General features: G+C 45.1%; 1 protein-coding gene across 1 annotated transcript in view; it reads left to right on the top strand.

Annotated features, from left to right (window-relative positions):
- Positions 1-1234: 1234 nt before the first annotated feature.
- Positions 1235-18366, top strand: part of LOC311224728 (claudin-19-like) — a gene marked incomplete at both ends in the record, with an annotated part of 28357 nt that continues 11225 nt past the window's right edge. Inside the window, 2 exons of the mRNA XM_084309821.1 lie at positions 1235-1451; positions 13607-13771. Coding sequence (XP_084165947.1) covers positions 1235-1451; positions 13607-13771 — 382 coding nt within the window. The remainder of the gene's footprint in view (positions 1452-13606; positions 13772-18366) is intronic.

Raw genomic sequence — 18366 nt, 5'->3', positions numbered from 1 at the left:
TAGACTATGAGGTAGGTAGTTAAGATTATTATGATTACAGTGTAGGACAATGAAAGCAGTAGGTAGGTATAAACTGAGTATAGGCAACAGAGTTCAAAGTTCGTACAGTATGGGTACGTTTATACGTAATTCCTGCTTTATTGATAAGTAATCATTGGAGTGACAGGAGATATGGGAGATACTGAGGACCTGACACAATTTAATATTCAAATGTGGTTTTGACAGGTGGAAAGGTGGTGTGAGTGAATCACATTATGCAACATTGTGTCACATGTAACTTTGTATCTATGCAACATTGTATCTATGCAACATTGTATCATATGCAACATTGTATCTATGCAACATTGTATCTATGCAACATTGTATCATATGCAACATTGTATCTATGCAACATTGTATCATATGCAACATTGTATCTATGCAACATTGTATCATATGCAACATTGTATCTATGCAACATTGTATCTATGCAACATTGTATCATATGCAACATTGTATCTATGCAACATTGTATCATATGCAACATTGTATCTATGCAACATTGTATCATATGCAACATTGTATCATATGCAACATTGTATCTATGCAACATTGTATCATATGCAACATTGTATTTAAGCAACATTGTATCATATGCAACATTGTATCTATGCAACATTGTATCATAAGCATCATTGTATCATATGCAACATTGTATCTATGCAACATTGTATCATATGCAACATTGTATTTAAGCAACATTGTATCATATGCAACATTGTATTTAAGCAACATTGTATCATATGCAACAGTGTATCATGCAGCTTTCTAACAACTAGTCCCTGTAGTGTCTTTCTGTTTCCATTGGACTGATGAAGGTCTTAACTGAGGCGCTTACCTTCTTCTCCAGAGTCAGACAAGAAGATAGATACCAATGTCCTCTCTGTGCTTTCAGTAGAAAGCTATCCGACTGCAAGCTAGCCTAGCATAGCACAAATGAATGGAAGCAGATACGGACCAGCTAGCCTAGCTTTAAACTCTGGTAGAGGTGTTTTTGCTCAACAGCTAGGTCTAGCTGGTCCGTATCCGCTTCCATTCATTTGTGCTAAACTAAGCTAAGCTAGCTTGCAGCCGACGCTGGAGAAGACAGCACATTTCCCAAAAAACGTTGGCATGTTCCTTTAAGTAGCACCTCAACTCCCGGTGGTTTGAGCACAACCTTTTGACCTACTACCCCACCATTCTCCCAGACAGCATGGCTCTAGCCCTCCAGGTCCTGGGTCTGATTCTGGGCGTGGCGTCCTGGTGTCTGCAGTCCAGCTGCACCAGCTCTCACGTGTGGAAGATCCGCAGCCAGGCAGAGTCCGTGACCTCCAGCCAGTGGCAGTTCGAGGGGCTCTGGATGTCCTGCGCCGCCACCTCCATGGGCTCCATCCAGTGCAACAAGTACAAGACGGTCCTCGGACTGCCAGGTGAGAGGCCTTCAGCAGGGATTTATTGCAATTCATTCAAGTACAATCACATTTGATTTGGGATCACTTGCCGTGGTGTAGTGAAAGGTCAGGAGGTCAGTGTAGACCTGTTGCTAGGGGAACAGCTTGGGCCCAAGTAATATGTAATGATATCAGCAAACACTGCAACACGGAATAAACTTGGGCCTATTTAGAATATGAATGTTATCAAATTAGAAAGAATCTATAGTCTATACTAATACAGGTCTAATACAGGTCTAATACAGGTCTAATACAGGTCTAATACAGGTCTAACACAGGTCTAATACAGGTCTAACACAGGTCTAACACAGGTCTAATACAGGTCTAATACAGGTCTAATACAGGTCTAATACAGGTCTAATACAGGTCTAACAGGTCTAATACAGGTCTAATACAGGTCTAACACAGGTCTAACACAGGTCTAACACAGGTCTAATACAGGTCTAACACAGGTCTAATACAGGTCTAATACAGGTCTAATACAGGTCTAACACAGGTCTAATACAGGTCTAATACAGGTCTAATACAGGTCTAACACAGGTCTAATACAGGTCTAACACAGGTCTAACACAGGTCTAATACAGGTCTAATACAGGTCTAATACAGGTCTAATACAGGTCTAATACAGGTCTAATACAGGTCTAACACAGGTCTAATACAGGTCTAATACAGGTCTAACACAGGTCTAATACAGGTCTAACACAGGTCTAACACAGGTCTAATACAGGTCTAACACAGGTCTAACACAGGTCTAATACAGGTCTAATACAGGTCTAACACAGGTCTAACACAGGTCTAATACAGGTCTAATACAGGTCTAACACAGGTCTAATACAGGTCTAATACAGGTCTAACACAGGTCTAATACAGGTCTAATACAGGTCTAATACAGGTCTAATACAGGTCTAATACAGGTCTAACAGGTCTAATACAGGTCTAACACAGGTCTAACACAGGTCTAATACAGGTCTAATACAGGTCTAACACAGGTCTAACACAGGTCTAATACAGGTCTAACACAGGTCTAACACAGGTCTAATACAGGTCTAACACAGGTCTAACACAGGTCTAATACAGGTCTAATACAGGTCTAACACAGGTCTAACACAGGTCTAATACAGGTCTAATACAGGTCTAATACAGGTCTAACACAGGTCTAATACAGGTCTAATACAGGTCTAACACAGGTCTAATACAGGTCTAATACAGGTCTAATACAGGTCTAACACAGGTCTAATACAGGTCTAACACAGGTCTAACACAGGTCTAATACAGGTCTAATACAGGTCTAATACAGGTCTCATACAGGTCTAATACAGGTCTAATACAGGTCTAACACAGGTCTAATACAGGTATAATCAGGGGTGTAAAAAGTACCCATAAATTATACTTAAGTGAAAGTATGGGTACTGTCTCAAAATCGTACTCAAATAAAAGTCATAGTATCTGGCTAAAAACACACTTGAGTAAAAGTCAAAAAGTTTCTACTTTTAAATGTACTGAAGTACTAAAAAGTAAAAGTAACAACTTTTTTTTTATTCCGGGGGAATGAAATGTTCCGTTTCGTCCTCTTCATCACTCGTACTATCATTTGTGGCCATCTTCTGTAGCTCATCACTCTGACTGTCTATTCTTCTGATAGCAGGTGTTTAATCAAAGATCCCCACTTTTTCTAGTCTTGCACAAGGACCAATCAGCATGGGTATGGGCGGGTTAATCTTCCATTGATGGAGATTTGATTGGCTGTTTTTAAATAAAGTGCGGCCGTAGGATTAATAACATTAACGTTAGTTCGGCCAGAGAAACAAATATACTAATTCAAATGGTTGGACCTGTGAGATTTGTACTTTGTACTTTGTAGAGTTTTCTCTGAAATGTAAAGTAAACACACACACACACACACACATGTACAAGTATACAAACCTAATAATACTCGAGTAAAGTATAAATCCCCCAAAACACTACTTAAGTATTGTAACAAAGTACAACTACTCAAGTACTTTACACCCCTGGGTCTAATACAGGTCTAATACAGGTCTAATACAGGTGTGTATTGTCTAAAGTGGGTATAGGCTACTCTCTAACAGTACATTCGTCTGAACGTACGCTACCATACCTCAAATAAAACTCACAAAATATTCATAAACATGTAATATTGCGAGAGGCAATAATACAGTCACTCAAAGTGGAAAGTAAGCTTTCAAACGTCCAGAGAACGTGTTCGATGTTTCTCTGAAGGTCGGCAGCTGCACGAGGCCAGTAGGTGAGGAGCTGTTATCATGTGTATCGACCAGGATCAGTCATAGTTTCAGGTCAGAGGCGTAAAAGCGCTCGTAAATCTCACAAGTATCAATGCTGAGTCAATATTTGACAGACGCACCTCAGACCTTCTATGTTTTTTATTCTCATGACGAATCCTTGCAATTCACCGCGTTCATACGGCGGTCACGCTCAGGTTGGGATTCCATTCTACCCTTGAACGGAACCCCAAACTGAGCGTGACGTAAGAGCAAAATGGCCGCCATGTGATTATGGTCAACGAAGAACCGCATCAAGTCCATTTGATGAGCAATATTTAGACCTAATTATCTAAAGTTTGTAAGTTGGAGCGTTGCTTACATTCATAGTCATCAGAGTCATCAGAGTCATCAGAGTCATCAGAGTCATCAGAGTAGTCAGAGTCATCAGAGTCATCAGAGTCATCAGAGTAGTCAGAGTCATCAGAGTCATCAGAGTCATCGGAGTCATCAGAGTCATCAGAGTCATCAGAGTAGTCAGAGTCATCAGAGTCATCAGAGTCATCGGAGTCATCATAGTCATCAGAGTCATCATAGTCATCAGAGTCATCAGAGTCATCGGAGTCATCAGAGTCATCAGAGTCATCATACTAGTCATCAGAGTCATCATACTAGTCATCAGAGTCATCAGAGTCATCAGAGTCATCAGAGTCACAGAGTCATCAGAGTCATCATAGTCATCAGAGTCATCAGAGTCATCGGAGTCATCAGAGTCATCAGAGTCATCATACTAGTCATCAGAGTCATCATAGTAGTCATCAGAGTCATCATAGTCATCATAGTCATCATAGTAGTCATCAGAGTCATCATAGTCATCATAGTCATCATAGTAGTCATCAGAGTCATCATAGTAGTCATCAGAGTCATCATAGTCATCATAGTAGTCATCAGAGTCATCATAGTAGTCATCAGAGTCATCATAGTCATCATAGTAGTCATCAGAGTCATCATAGTCATCATAGTCATCATAGTCATCATAGTCATCATAGTCATCATAGTAGTCATTTTACGATGAATTGAAAATGGGGGACCCTGATGTAAACAAGACGAAAGTCTTTCTCTGGTCTGCATCCCCTTAACAATTGTATGTATTGAGCTGTACTGTACTGTACCCATTCTGCAATCTGTTAATAAAGTTTTCATTCATTCATTCATTCAGTCATCAGAGTCATCATAGTCATCAGAGTCATCATAGTCATCAGAGTCATCATAGTCATCAGAGTAGTCATCAGTCATCATAGTCATCATAGTAGTCATCAGAGTCATCATAGTCATCAGAGTCATCATAGTCATCAGAGTCATCATAGTCATCAGAGTCATCAGAGTCATCAGAGTCATCAGAGTCATCAGAGTCATCGGAGTCATCAGAGTCATCAGAGTCATCAGAGTCATCGGAGTCATCGGAGTAGTCATCAGAGTCATCATAGTCATCAGAGTCATCAGAGTCATCATAGTCATCAGAGTCATCATAGTCATCAGAGTCATCGGAGTCATCGGAGTCATCAGAGTCATCAGAGTCATCAGAGTCATCAGAGTCATCGGAGTCATCGGAGTAGTCATCAGAGTCATCATAGTCATCATAGTCATCAGAGTCATCAGAGTCATCATAGTCATCAGAGTCATCATAGTCATCAGAGTCATCAGAGTCATCAGAGTCATCGGAGTCATCAGAGTCCTCATCACGAGGCGACAGTGGTCCCGGTTGGATCCCCGCTCCTCCCGACAGACAGCGTGTCAAACCCCTAACTGCTCCCGATGAGCAGGTCGGCACCTTGCATGGTGGCCTCTGCCGCTGCCGTGAGTGAACGGGGGAATGTGAGGCATAAGTTGTAAAGCGCTTTGTATAAATGCAGTCCATCCTTCTTCACTTACTGTATAGTGTTACTGTATATTACTCGAGATTCTGTTTCATTAAGTCGCCAATAGTCCAGTTTTTAAGTCATAAACTACGATTCATAAAAACATGATATTTTGAACAGAACTCGTAGATCTGTAGCGGGGGTCTTTTTCAGTCTGGGGGAGCCAGGACCATTAGCTGTCTGAGGTGCACAGTGAAGCCGGTGTGATGATTAACATCACTGTCATCAGAGGAGGAGCGTATGTTTTATTGTTTTATGGCCCCCGAGCAAAGTGTTAAACGGCCCCTACCTGGAAGTACACAGCAGACGCTCAGAAGACTGGGAACTAACAAGAGGATTATAACGTCGTTACAAGCTGCTGCTGAGAGAGAGAGAGAGAGAGAGAGAGAGAGAGAGAGAGAGAGAGAGAGAGAGAGAGAGAGAGAGAGAGAGAGAGACAGACAGACAGACAGACAGACAGACAGACAGACAGACAGACAGACAGACAGACAGACAGACAGACAGACAGACAGACAGACAGACAGACAGACAGACAGACAGACAGACAGACAGACAGACAAACAGACAGGCAGACAGACAGACACCGGGTGAGCATGGCGACAGCGCTGGAGCTCACAGGGTTCCTCCTGAGCGTGGGCAGCTGGCTCTTGACCGGGGCGTCTCTGGCCAACGACTACTGGAAGGTCAGCAGCGTCTCCGGCAGCGTCATCATCTCCATTCGTCAGTTCCAGAACCTGTGGCACTCCTGCGCAGAGGACAGCACCGGCATCCAGAACTGCCGGGACTTTGAGTCCTTACTGGCCCTGCCAGGTAGGTCAAGTCAAGTCAAGTCAAGTCAAGAGTTTTATTTGTCACAGCATACAAGCATACAGTGAAATGCGGGGGGTCATGCCCGCAACGATTGTGCAATAATACAAGTAATAAGAATAGGAATGAGAATAAGACATTTGTGCAAGTAATAAGAATAAGACATAACAGGTATATGTACATACAGTTTACAAAAAGCATGTTAAGACATGCTAAGGTCCTACGGATGAGGCACTGGGTCTTATGTACACTACTATGCAATGCTATACTATACAATCTACAGTTATACTATGTGTCCTTATGCTAGCTTGCTATATCCATCTATTTACTATACAAGAACCACTCCCGTTCTTGTTTTTAAAGTGACCTTTCATTGTGTAAAGTGACCGTTGAGTGTGAGCGTGTGCAGCATGTGTGTGTGTCAGCGTTTCCGTTAGCCGGTAATTACCGGTATTTGGCCGGCAAAATCTGTTGAAGTCCGACATATTTAATCTCTCCGGTCATAGTGTCCGGTGAAAATAGTTCCCTCTGGGCACAGTTTGATTATTTGAATTGTATTTGGATGGGCTGGAGTTGGGTGGCCTATGCGATGAACGAAACAATCATTGCGTTTGTTGTCGTTGCTTCGCTCAGCGAGAGCTTGCTGCTGGATTTGCGGAAGGCATGCAGCTGCAGACCCACAGAACCCACCAGCTTTGCTGGCACAGTGCGGTCCCCAGACCTGGAAAGCTGCTCTGCGGGTCTGCAGCTGGATGCTTCTTGCAAACTAACTGCGGCCGGCTCGCGCTGATAACAGCTTTCATTGTTGGACCGGCTGCTTGGTGGAGCAACGATGAAACGAATGTAATGAATCGTTCGTCGCATGGGCTATTTAATTTTGGCCTGTTTTGGTACGGTTCGGGTGGTCAAGTTGTGCTTGGAGGGAGTTGTTTTCACCGGACATTATGACCAGCACCAAGTCGTTGGGAGGTGGATATATACATCACGCAAACCCACAATAATGTTGCCGTCTCTCTGCAAAATTTCTCAGTTCTTCGCTTGATATAATTAATACAAATGTCCAATATAACGGAATTCGTTAGCTCATAAAAATGTGATTATAACAGACTGCTGTTTAGTGTCGGACCGACTGCCCACATACGCGGTCTATTTTATTTCAAGTCAGCAGCAGCACGGAGTATCGAGGGACTTATTTTATTTGGAATATATTAATGACTGTATACGCAAAAGTAGCCTATAGTTTTAAGTAATAATATTATAAATCTACATGCCTTGAGGATGACATTCTTTATTCAATTGTTTTAAAGCTCAATAAACTATGACCGGAATTAATCTCATTTGTCCGGTAGATTGAAATCTTGCAGGTCACGGAGACCGGCAACAATTTTTTCTAACGGAAACCCTGGTGTGTGTGTGTGTGTGTTCATGCTAAAGTGACTGTTAGTGTGTGAGCGTATACAGTGTGTGTGTGTTGTGTGTGTGCTCATGTGTGCTTGTGTGTGGAGAGTTCAGTGTTCAAGACTCTGATGGCCTGGGGGAAGAAGCTGAGCCGAAGTCTCTCTGTCCTAGTTGCTGGTGTTCGCAGGAGTTTGCCTGACCGCAGCAGCTTGAACAGGCTGTTGTTGGGGTGGCCAAGCGGCTACGGCATATGCTGGGAAAACACCACCAGCCTCCTAACTCAACAAGGCAACAAGGCAACAATGCAAGGTGCCACAACCTGCTCATTGGGAGCAGTTAGGGGTTAAGTGTCTTGCTCAAGGACACTTTGACACGCTACCGGGAGAAGTGGGAATTTAACCGGGAGCCTTCCAATTACCAGACGACCGCTCTTGAGCCACTGTCGCGCCCATATGTTCAGTTTTACCATGGTACCGCCATTGTATTAATTATTTAACATGGTACTGCCATTGTATTAATTTCCATGGTACTGCCATTGTATTAATTATGTGTCATGGTACTGACATGGTATTAATTATTTTCCATGGTACTGCCATGATATTAATTATTTTCCATGGTACTGCCATGGTATTAATTATGTTTCATGGTACTGCCATGGTATTAATTATGTTTCATGGTACTGCCATGGTATTAATTATGTTTCATGGTACTGCCATGGTATTAATTATTTTCCATGATACTGCCATGGTATTAATTATTTCCCATGGTACTGCCATGGTATTAATTATTTTCCATGGTACTGCCATTGTATTAATTACTTTCCATGGTACTGCCATGGTATTAATTACTTTCCATGGTACTGCCATGGTATTAATTACTTTCCATGGTACTGCCATGGTATTAATTACTTTCCATGGTACTGCCATGGTATTAATTATTTTCCATGGTACTGCCATGGTATTAATTATTCCCCATGGTACTGCCATGGTATTAATTATTTAACATGGTACTACCATTGTATTAATTACTTTCCATGGTACTGCCATGGTATTAATTATTTTCCATGGTACTGCCATGGTATTAATTATTTTCCATGATACTGCCATGGTATTAATTATTTTCCATGGTACTGCCATGGTATTAATTATTTAACATGGTACTGCCATTGTCACGCGATGATGTCGGGGAGGTCGCGACCCTCTCTGCGCCGCCCCCTATCTCCCTGTCTCCGGCTGTCTCAGAGCAATGGCCGGAGTGTTGAATGTCCTGTGATTAAGACGGGGAGGATGCGACCCTCTTTGCGCCGCCCCTGTGCCTCAAATAGATTCGCTATCAGCTCTATCTTTAATCTCTCAAAATGTTCAGTTACTATCGCTATCAGCTCTTATCTTTAATCTTTCAAAATGTTCAGTTGCTATTGCATGCACTCATCTGTGTTTCACTACACACTTGAGTGCATGCTTACCAACTGTTAGTCTGCAACACTACTATCACCGACATCTAAGAAGGGAGATCCCCCCTCTCCTCCACACTGCCTGTGGAGCATTTTCCCTATTGTTAGGTTTTTGTGAGTTTTTGAGAGTTTTGTCTGGGAGTGCTTGCATTCTTTCATTTATTTGCATTTATTTTAAATTTGTTGGACCTTATGGTGTTCTTGTTCTGTTCTTGACTTATTGTTATGTTTCTTCTTGACTTGTTTAAAGAAGACGTGTACGGCCCATGGGGACATTAACGTGTGTTGTCGGGCCTTACAAATACATTTTATTTGATTTGATTTGATTGTATTAATTACTTTCCATGGTACTGCCATGGTATAAATTATTTTCCATGATACTGCCATGGTATTAATTATTTTCCATGGTACTGCATGGTCTGTAGTCATTGAGGCAGGTTATTTTGGTGGATTTTGGGACTGGATGATGGTGGACTGTTTAAAACACTGCAGGACTGAACATTGGCTTAGTGATGTACTGTATATATCCATATCTGTATATATATCCCATACCTACTCTTACTAGTTATACCACTACCATAGTATATTTATACCAGCATGTCTTACTATCATAGTATATTTATACCAGTATGTCTTACTACTAACATAGTATATTTATACCAACATGTATAGTATATTTATACCAGCATGTCTGAATGAATGAATGATTGCAGCCTCCCATAGGTGCTCTTTAAGAGTGGTTTTGAATGTGGGTAGGGATTCACATCTTTTTACGGCTGTGGGTAGGGCGTTCCACATTGTTGTGGCATAATTGAGAAATGTGTTTAGTCCCTTGTTTGTGCCGAATCTGGGTTGCACATGATTTGTGGAACTCCCTCTGGTGTTATGGGCATGGTATTCACTGACCTTTGGGAAGTATTTCGACATGTACATGGGTACCTGTGTGGTGTAGTGTATCTTGTAGACCAGGCCCATTGCAAGTTGCTGTACTGTCGTCTACTCTAAGCCATCCTAGGTAGTCAAAGTGGGCAGGGGTGAGGTGGGTTCTAGGAGTAAGGTCAAGTAGTAGTCTGACCAGTTTGTTTTGTGATGTTTGTAATCTTGTTTTTAGTGCCTTTGAGGTGTTTTGGTACCATGAGGTGCAAGCATAGTCGTAGTACCCTTGAATGAGTGCTCCTGCCAGAGTCTTCAGGGTATTATTGTTTACCAGAGAGGAGATCCGGTACTGGAATCTAGTTTGTTGGTTGACTTTTTTTATTACATTGGATGGAATTTTGTCACAGGAAAGATTTGCCTCTAGGATGGAACCCAGGTATTGAAAGGGAATTCATCCACCCAAGTCCTTTGGATTGATATGTATGGACCAGCTGACCAGAAATTCAAGCAACAAAGTTGTATTTCTCTGTGTGTTCTTGTGTTCGACACAAGAACACACAGAGAACAGAACTCCTGCAGCCCACGGGCTCAGCCTCTCGCTCAGAATGAAGACACAGGGATGACATTTATACCCCTCATGGACAAAGGAAGAGAAGGGAGGGGTGCATGTGCGTGTGTGTGTGTGTGTGTGTGTGTGTGTGTGTGTGTGTGTGTGTGTGTGTGTGTGTGTGTGTGTGTGTGTGTGTGTGTGTGTGTGTGTGTGTGTGTGTGTGTGTGTGTGTGTGTCAGAGCATGTGAGCGGAGCGGCGCGGACGAGAAATCCGCTCTTCGCTCTAGACGGCTTGTTCCGCTCCGCTAATCGCTCATGTTGATCCCGCCGCCACGCCGCTCAGCGCTCCGCCCGCTCACCTTCATTTACGAATCAAGCGCTCCCCGCTCCACATCGCTCCACAGCTCGCTCGGCAGAATTCTTTTCTTTTTGGAGCATGATGTAAATTAGCTTGATTTGACCAAACTACAACAGTCTACACCCCCTGGGCCCCTTAACAATTGTTTGTATTGAGCCGTATTGTAATTGTACCCATTCTGCAATGTTAAATAACGTAATATCCATTCAACTAGCTCTACTAAGCGATGGTAGCTAGCCCAGCCACAATTCTATGGTCGCTGCCATTCACGTTAGCATGTAAGCTAACATCAACAACAATGGCGGAATATACTTTGGTCTAGCAGGATGTTAGTGACGGTTCACCCTTTTCATTGGTTGAAAATGGCCTTCATGTTTGTACATCGCCACCTGTTGCTTTGGCATTGTACTACATGTATATTACATCAGTTTTAAACCACTGTGAGCGGCCCGGAGCGGATTGGAGCGGAGGAGAACTCTCGCTCCGGAAGTCGCGCCGACCCTCTGGTCTCTATCTCAGGTCCTCTGGTCTCTATCTCAGGTCATGTCCTCTGGTCTCTATCTCAGGTCCTCTGGTCTCTATCTCAGGTCATGTCCTCTGGTCTCTATCTCATGTCCTCTGGTCTCTATCTCAGGTCATGTCCTCTGGTCTCTATCTCAGGTCCTCTGGTCTCTATCTCAGGTCATGTCCTCTGGTCTCTATCTCAGGTCCTCTGGTCTCTATCTCAGGTCATGTCCTCTGGTCTCTATCTCAGGTCATGTCCTCTGGTCTCTATCTCATGTCCTCTGGTCTCTATCTCAGGTCATGTCCTCTGGTCTCTATCTCAGGTCCTCTGGTCTCTATCTCAGGTCATGTCCTCTGGTCTCTACCTCAGGTCATGTCCTCTGGTCTCTATCTCATGTCCTCTGGTCTCTATCTCAGGTCATGTCCTCTGGTCTCTATCTCAGGTCATGTCCTCTGGTCTCTATCTCAGGTCATGTCCTCTGGTCTCTATCTCATGTCCTCTGGTCTCTATCTCAGGTCATGTCCTCTGGTCTCTATCTCATGTCCTCTGGTCTCTATCTCAGGTCATGTCCTCTGGTCTCTATCTCAGGTCCTCTGGTCTCTATCTCAGGTCATGTCCTCTGGTCTCTATCTCAGGTCCTCTGGTCTCTATCTCAGGTCATGTCCTCTGGTCTCTATCTCAGGTCCTCTGGTCTCTATCTCAGGTCATGTCCTCTGGACTCTTTTTCTCAGGCCATGTCTCCTCAGGTTATGTCCTCCAATCTCTTCCTGGGTGACCTGTTGTCTTTTCCTCAGGTCATATCCTCTTGTGTCATCCTCATGTCAATGCTGCAGCCAGGCTACTCACAAGGCCAAATCCCTGCACTGGCTCCCGGTACACTATAGAATTCACTTCAAAGTCCTCACTTTCACTTTCAGAGCACTTCACGGTCAGGCCCCCATCTACATCACTGAACTCATCCATCCCTACACCAACACCCGCTCACTCAGATCTGCCGATCAGCACCTCCTGGTGGTCCCCAGGTCCAGGCTAAAAACAAGGGGTGATCGAGCCTTCGAGGTGACAGCACCAAGGCTCTGGAACGCTCTCCCCCTAGACCTGCGAACTGCCCCCTCTGAAAACTCTTTTAAAAAAACAACTAAAAACACATTTGTTCAGACAGGCCTTTGGTCATACTTAGGCACTTTTTCTTGTCCTCACTGTTCCTATAGTTTTGTTTTTTAATTAGTGACTCATTATTTTATCCAAAATTCTTTTCTACTTTTTTATCTGGTTTCACTGTTTTTTAACTGCTGTCTGTTGTTGTTGTTGTCATTTATTTCTGATTTAGTTTTGTTGTGTTTTTTATATAAGCTGTAGTGTAAAGCACCCTGTGCATTCGTGCTGTGAAGGGTGCTATATAAATAAAAGTCATGCATTCATTCATTCATTCATTCATGTCCTCAGGTCATGTCCTCTTGTGTCCTCCTCAGGTCATGTCCTCAGGTCATGTCCTCTTGTGTCCTCCTCAGGTCATGTCCTCAGGTCATGTCCTCTTGTGTCCTCCTCAGGTCATGTCCTCAGGTCATGTCCTCTTGTGTCCTCCTCAGGTCATGTCCTCAGGTCATGTCCTCTTGTGTCCTCCTCAGGTCATGTCCTCAGGTCATGTCCTCTTGTGTCCTCCTCATGTCATGTCCTCAGGTCATGTCCTCTTGTGTCCTCCTCGGGTCATGTCCTCTTGTGTCCTCCTCAGGTCATGTCCTCAGGTCATGTCCTCTTGTGTCCTCCTCAGGTCATGTCCTCAGGTCATGTCCTCTTGTGTCCTCCTCAGGTCATGTCCTCAGGTCATGTCCTCTTGTGTCCTCCTCAGGTCATGTCCTCAGGTCATGTCCTCTTGTGTCCTCCTCAGGTCATGTCCTCAGGTCATGTCCTCTTGTGTCCTCCTCAGGTCATGTCCTCAGGTCATGTCCTCAGGTCATGTCCTCTTGTGTCCTCCTCAGGTCATGTCCTCAGGTCATATCCTCAGGTCATGTCCTCTTGTGTCCTCCTCAGGTCATGTCCAGGCATGCAGAGCCCTGATGATCATATCTCTGTTGTTGGGTCTGGCCTCCATCCTTGTGTCTGTGCTGGGCCTGAAATGTACCAAGATAGGCTCAACCTCCGACCAGACTAAAGGAAAGATGGCTCTGACTGGAGGGTCCCTGTTCATCCTAGCAGGTAAGTCCTGGGGGTCCCTGTTGATCCTGTCAGATTATGTCCTGGGGGCAATAGTAGTCTAGCTTTCCTGGATCTGGACCTATGGGCGAATTTAAGGAGTGGCCTGAAATTCTATTGGCCACCCCACTGGCCACGCTAGAAATTGTAGTGAGCTCAATTCTAAAGCTAGAACTAATATATAATGGCTGCGGCAACATGTGAAACTAGAGCTCTTGAGGATTCTGTACATAAGAACTGGTGAGAACGTAAGGTTATTCTATAACCCTAGTTATATGAGTATAGCGAGCGCTCTGCTCTATTGGAACTATCCCTTTATCCAGTCTAATATTGAATAATTTTCTCCACATGCACACATCTGCCTGGCCACACCCACATCCGCTCCTCTACATAAGCGGGGTCGTGGCCACACCATCAGCTCCTTCCCAAGTCTTTCACCACCGAAGGCGAAGACCACGGGGTCCTCAGTGAGTCAGAGCAGAGCGCTCGCTATACTCTAGGGTTACAGAATAACTAGGGTTATAGAATAACCTTATGTTATATATCGTATAGCTTACGCTCTGCTCTATTGGAACACAGGAGCTGAGCAGAGCAGAAGCTCGACAAATGTACCCGCTGAGGCCCCTCACAACCATCAGAACCGGGGAGGACCCGAGCCCCCTGGACCCCCCTAGAGGAGGACGGGAGAGTATACACAGGCTATACAAGCAGTACAAGTGTTTCAGTTTTCAAAGGGTTAACCCAGGCCAACAGGTTGACGAGAACGAGTCCGGACCTGGGCCTGGCGGACCGGGTCCTACACAGGGATGCCTAGAGGGGTTAACAGCAACCACCTCGACAGCCCCCTCCCATCCCTGCCCAGCAGGGGGAGGGAGGAGTGAAACAAATGGAGAAGGACCAGGCCCATGCCCAGGATCATTACCCCCAAGTAAAGAATAACAAGCTAAGAGAGGGACTCAGGCCCTCGATCATATGCCACTATGTACAGCATTGTAGGGTAACACCCAGCCAGTTGTGGGCTCAGCCACATTGTCTAAACGTTACATGAACACACACAACTTCTCATCATACAACAAAAAACCCAGTTCATTTTTACTCACGTAAAAAACAACACTGTTTTTAGGTAGAGAGAAGACATAAGCCTTGGCCAACGCTAACCTAAGCTATACAAAGCGACCAAGACAATTTTCACACCACACGTCGTATCTCCAAATGTAGTGAAGTAACATATGTTTTGTTAAACAAAGACATCGTTATTAACCAAAAACATTTGGGAGGGGGAGGAAGGAAGAGTGGGGTAATGGCCAATGGACATCTTACCTGCACCAACGAACGCAGGACGAAAGGCCATAACACAGGTTGGTCTACCATGTTGACGAAGGCCTCTCGCTGGCAAGGCCAGAAGAGGCAATGGCCGGCGTGACGCCCCCCTCCTGCAGCCGGTCATGGCGCAGGCCCGACGACATCTTCTGCCAGAGATGACGTCGTAGTCAGAGTGCCAGGGCCCGCTATTCTCACGGCTAGCACCAATGGTTGTAGCATAAGCTACACAGCTAACTCTAGGCTAACTGATAGCATCAAGCTAACGTTTCCAGCCGAGTGCAGCCGCCAGCTAACGCAGTGGCAAGCTAAGCGGCTACTACTGAAAGCTGCACAACGTGAGAAAAAGCAATACAGGCCAACACTTCAGACAGCCTCTGTCTTTTCCTCTTCTTGTCCGAAGAAAAAAGGGAAAAAGGCAACACACGCCCCTCTTCAGAACGGTGTTTACCAGACACAGCGGTATCGGCAGCAAGCCCCTCGTTGTACGCGGGCTGCAGCCGACCTGAGCCGGAGATATTCTCATAACGAAACACCAAGCTCACCACCCTCGCGCCGGGTGTTTTTCATCTTGAAAAGCGGGGCCAGCACGGCGACAGAGGGTAATCCGTTTGTCCAGAGACCCGGGGAATTGAACCGCAGATTCGGAATCACGGTCCCAGGAAAACAAAGCTACGACTTCACTGAGGAGGAGCTAATGTTATCGTGGGGCATCAGACTAGAACCCCCTCCACACCGCTAAGGGGCAGCGAAAAGGATTCTAGCCTGGAGCCGACCTTCGTAAGCTGTGCAGTTGACCCCCCACAACTGACACACCTGCCACCCGCGTCGCAAAAAACATCACCCGCCCATTCGTACCGCGCTTTTGATCTATTCCGTTAACATCCCCCAGATACGAACGAGAATTCGTCGAGACCTAGCAACAGGCGCTCGGAAGAGAAAACCTCCATCCCAGTTGCCCTATAAAAACGCTGTTTTAATAACGAGCAACCAAGGCGTACCAGCCTCATGCGTGATTCTTATCAGAAACACCCCGAGCCAGCACTATGTACGCATCAAGGTTTACCAGTTCACCCCTTTACGACCCCTCACCCCTGATACGATGTAATGACAAAGTAGAGCATGACCCAGTCATAGCATGCTACATGAAGCATCTAACAGCTTCACATAGCTCATGTGCTAACCTGCTATCTGATCTAACAAGACACCAGACATTGTTCCTCCAAGTCGCCTGGGAGAACGACAAGGAGCCGTCGTGCTTCATGTTCTTTCCTCTTTTATTAAAAAAGAAAGAAACACAGACTGACATGAATCCCACGTGACGCGGCTGAGGGTAAAAAAAAAATCATTTTTACATCCCGCCACCCTCACCACAGGGAGGAGACGGGAATCCTCAGAGAGACTTCCCATGCGAGCTGTATAGATTGAAAAGAAATATTGCAACATTGAGCTATGTAACACTTGGGTTAGGGCTCTCCGAGGAGGAGGCACTGAACCAATAGACACTCAATAATCGAATTGAATCGAATACACATACAATAGAGCAGAACTCCTTTTTGAAGTTCTACTCACCTTGACAATCTGAGGAGGAGGCTCTGAAACTCTGAGGAGGCTCCCTCACTGGGAAGGAGGGTCCGAACTCACAGAAGGCACTTCTCCCTGAGGAGGAGCTTTGTGAGGAGGAGCTCTGACAACTCCCTGAAACAGATCCATAACATGGAACCTGAACAACTCACGGAAGTCTTACCAATAGAAACGCGCTCAGTGACGTACTCTATGGCGGGGGAATTTCCGCAGTGCACACGCCCAATCTTTCAGGGCGTGGGACCAGGAAACTCCCCCCCCCCTACCCTGTAACGTACCGAACAGCAACGTGACAGGAACCCTGAAGGACAGGGGGTTTTAACCCCTGACCAATCAGAACAGGGGAGGAAAGGTTTACCAGTTCACCCCTTTACGACCCCTCACCCCTGATACGATGTAATGACAAAGTAGAGCATGACCCAGTCATAGCATGCTACATGAAGCATCTAACAGCTTCACATAGGTCATGTGCTAACCTGCTATCTGATTTTTACTAAGGAAAGAACACAGAACAGAGAGGGCCCCTTTAAGAGCCCCGGTACCAGACTTACACATGTGCTTCTGTGGGCCAAAACCTAACCCAGTTGTAGATCTCAACGACACACACAACCCTTCATCACAACAAAAAATGGCAAAAGTACACTCTTACTACAGAGGAACGCCGTTTTTCATAACGAGAGAGACATAAGTCCTTGATTACGTATTGGCCACAGGCCTTGCTAAGCACACATGATAAGTGACCAAACAACCTTTTCCCTAGGAAAAGAATAGTTTCTCAAGCGGAAGCACAACCCCAGCAGCTTAAGCTGAGGGTTACATCGTATCCCCACAAACACAGTGACACAATATTTTGTAAACAATGTCTGAGAGGAGGGGGGGGAAGCCCCAGGGAAACCGGGGGGGTCACCCCTCCTACCTTACCCTTGATACGACCAGGTTGAACAGGTACCCCTGTTAATATGTGAACATGCTGTTCATTGTCATCACAGGCTGAGAAAAGGATTAATTCCTCAATCACATGTCACTAAGCATAGCTTCACAGGTTAATTAACCCACTTAGTTGTGAGTTCACCCACGTTACAAACGTTACATGAACACACATGTTCTCATCACAACTAACCAGTTCATTTTTACACATGTAAAAAACAACGCCGATTTTCTATGGAGAGAGAAGCTATACCAGTGACAAGACAATTCACACACAACACGCGTCGTATCCTCAATGTATTGCAGCAACACACGTTTCTACAAAACATTTAGAAGGGAAGGAAAGAAGAAGTGTTTAAAGTCCGGTCAGGACTCCTACCTCCACCCTGAGCGCAGGCCGAAAGGACTGCAACACTGGTTAACGGGACACCGAGTCGAACCCGGCATCTCCTGCGTTGGTGACGAGGGTAATGTCCGCTACGCCACCCAGCCGCCGTTCTCCATGTTGACGAAGTCCTCGCTGGCATGGCACCCGGGTGTAGGGTCGACTAACATCCTCTGTCAAAGATGACGTCGTAGTCAGAGTGTTTAAGGCATGTTATAGTCACAGTAACGTTCAACAGTGTAGCATTAAGCTAACAGCCGCCCGACTGATAGCAACAAGCTAACGTTTCCTAGCCTAGTGAACACAACGAGCTAGCGCCGCAGCTAACAGCTGACTGGCTAACAACAGTAGGCCACAAACTAGCACGCCAGCTAAGCAGCTC

The sequence above is a fragment of the Notolepis coatsorum genome, assembly GCF_963971535.1.
Source record: "Notolepis coatsorum genome assembly, chromosome: 1".
Classification (NCBI taxonomy): Eukaryota; Metazoa; Chordata; class Actinopteri; order Aulopiformes; family Paralepididae; genus Notolepis; species Notolepis coatsorum.
The sequence above is the reverse complement of the archived record's forward strand: the minus strand, read 5'-3'. Positions and strand labels throughout refer to the sequence as shown.